Source organism: Lolium perenne, chromosome 6, assembly GCF_019359855.2.
Source record: "Lolium perenne isolate Kyuss_39 chromosome 6, Kyuss_2.0, whole genome shotgun sequence".
Classification (NCBI taxonomy): Eukaryota; Viridiplantae; Streptophyta; class Magnoliopsida; order Poales; family Poaceae; genus Lolium; species Lolium perenne.
This window is the reverse complement of record NC_067249.2, coordinates 269,757,566-269,760,153: the sequence shown is the minus strand read 5'-3', so window position 1 is coordinate 269,760,153 and position 2,588 is coordinate 269,757,566. Positions and strand designations below refer to the sequence as shown.

General features: G+C 41.0%; 1 protein-coding gene across 1 annotated transcript; it reads right to left on the bottom strand.

Moving 5' to 3' along the window:
• Positions 1-594: 594 nt before the first annotated feature.
• On the bottom strand, positions 595-1,440 carry LOC139830122 (pathogenesis-related protein 1-like). The gene is made up of 2 exons (XM_051353536.2): positions 1,164-1,440; positions 595-1,076 (listed from the first exon to the last, which is right to left on the bottom strand). Exons 1-2 carry the CDS (start codon positions 1,348-1,350, stop codon positions 805-807), a joined length of 459 nt encoding a protein of 152 aa, XP_051209496.2. The 5' UTR covers positions 1,351-1,440; the 3' UTR covers positions 595-804.
• Positions 1,441-2,588: the final 1,148 nt, after the last annotated feature.

Below are 2,588 nucleotides of genomic sequence, written 5' to 3'. Positions count from 1 at the left end.
TGGTCCATCTTGGAAATGCATTCATAATTCATTTTTTTAGTTTTCTGCTAGTATTAAAGAAACATATTCAAATTATTTGCATCCGGACTGAAAAGTTTGCCAATGTTGATAGCTGCCATGCATAAAGAAAAAGTGTGCCATCCTAACAAATACCAATAAAAATTCAAAATCATTACATACAGCTGCTAGGTGAGTTGCGACTAAATGTTTTTTATTTGTGGTAATTTACAAGGCAAGGGTCTAGACTGTAGACTGACAAAGCAGAGATATGGTACAATGATATCAGCGATTCACCGTTGCATGCACCAGTACACAGGCATGTAGTATGGTTGTGCCTACGGAACTTCGTGTTAACCCCGCTAAGTTTTACACGCAAGAATGGAGGCCGGTGAACGGTGATAAATACCCACGAATCTCAATAGACCCTACTGAAACCAGGTCATAAGATTTTTGACGGAGTTGTTGTTCACTTAACATCTCAACCATCGAAAAGGCATTTTCTACGTATTGCTCGATGTCCATTTCCGATAGTAGTTCGAAACCTTGTTAATTTTATGGTTGGAAAAAACCTACTAATTTTAAATAAGACATGTATTTCACATACTTCTTTTATTCTTCTGCAGAACCATGAGGTTCAAGCAAGCAACACAAGCTTCAAACAAACACATCGAGGTTCACACCCAGCTTCCTTTTATTTAACTTCATAATTTCACACCCAGCTTGCTCTAGCATACCAGAGGTTGGAGCAATTTTATTCGATTGGGGAGAAAACACCATTATCGTGTATGATCCCTCTTTACTGACTTAGTTGTAGGCATCCGGGTTGGCGATGAGATAAGCCTCAACAGTCTTGAACATTTCGGCGGCAGAGTCCTTGGCCTTGAGCATCATGTCCTTCGCCTCAGCACCCTTGGACGTGCATTCCACCTTTGCCACACTCCCACCGTTAGCCGTTGGCTTCATCTTGATGTTCCACGTGGACGTCTCAACGCCGTCACACTCGATGGTGTATCTGCACTCGCATTTGTCCACATCGAGAAACTCAACCTTCTTCTTCATGGAGTTGAAGGGCACGGCTGCATAATCAACTACTTGTCATGATTTGAACATATGTGTGCCAGGCAGCAGGTGACATTTATGTATATCATGTGTGGTATCCGTACCCGAGCCACATTTGTAGTGCCTGACGCTGCCAATGCCGCCATCTCCTTCAACATGGTGGGCGCTGTCGACGATGTGTGGGGCGAGCTTGGGTGCCAGATTATGCCAGTCCATGACGGTGGCGCGGAACTTGCGCGGCGCAGACACCTTCGACTCGAGCTCGAGGGTCCAGCTGTTGGTGGAGGCCATTGATGTGCTTATCAGCTACAACTGGGTGCAGATGGTGTGAGCCGAGACTATCGTACCAAGAGGATATGTGATGTGTGAAGCCTGCCTGGAGAGAGGAAACCAATGCTTTAAATAGATGAAGCATGTGTTGGTGAAGCTAGGCGCATCGAGTTCTTTTAAATTGGATGCCACCGTAAGTCACTCTATTGTCCTGAAAGCACACTCTAGAAAGCTTTGCACCTTGTCAATGTTTAGTTAAATGGATAAATTGATGCGCAGATTAACCAAGAAATTAAGAAAAATAGAAGAATGGGTAATCTAGATAGAAAGCAAAATATGAGTATGAATGCTATGTGATATGTAATGAAGCATCAATGTGTATTGCCTTGTTTTTACACTGCCAATCTATTGTGTTGTCTAGCTTCAAGAGTTTAGGGCTAGTCGTCACGGGTGTCACCCATACCTACTCCATTAAATAAAGATTCATTTCCTACTTCATCAAAGATATATCTCATCGTAATTCTTTTCGAAAGCAACTATACCTAGAAGAGTATACCACGTACCTGATTTAATTTCAAGATTTCTAATACGACAATGAGAAGAATATGTTTTATGTGGAGGAACAATACGTTGCTTCAAAGCGCCTATACGGACTATGTGACCTGACATTCAAATGCAAGTGTCAGTTGAGCAAAGAAAATAATTTGAGGTTGTCAAGAGCCAAGGAAGCCATAAACAAAATAAGAACATGAGCATATCAGCAAAAAACTTTAAGAAAAAAAACTTTAAGAATTTCAGTATTTTCTACGTATATACGTTGCCCCAATTTTGAAATTTGGCGACCAGCTACAAAAGAATCTTTGACTAAATTTGGGGCACATTAATTAAGGGTGCCTTCATACATGCAAGCTATTTACATATTTGTCCAGAGTGAACTGTGGCGATTGATGGGCAGGGCATCATTTGCTAGGTCCAAATTTAAAGAGTATTTCAAGCAGAAGATAGGGAATATTTGTATCCTTTCAGAAGCTATCATAGAATACTTGTGCTAATAAAAAAAAAGTCAGTTTCTCTCTCCGGCCAACTTTCTCCACCAGTTGTGTGAATAATGGCACTTTTTGGACCACCAATATCACCCTACGTTGCAGATGCTCCATGTAGGCAGATATGTCAAAAATAACTTGTTTGCCCCATCCGCCAAACATATCCTTCTTTTCTAGCTTATGAAATAAGAATGCTTATCATTGAACAAAACATAT

What these genes read in the sequence shown, in the direction of transcription:
- LOC139830122 (XM_051353536.2), bottom strand. Translation starts at nt 1,350, where the DNA reads ATGGCCTCCACCAACAGCTGGACCCTCGAGCTCGAGTCGAAGGTGTCT. An exon ending in GCACTACAAATGTGGCTCGG is followed by an intron (nt 1,077 to 1,163) that starts GTACGGATACCA and finishes TTGATTATGCAG; the next exon opens with CCGTGCCCTTCAACTCCATG.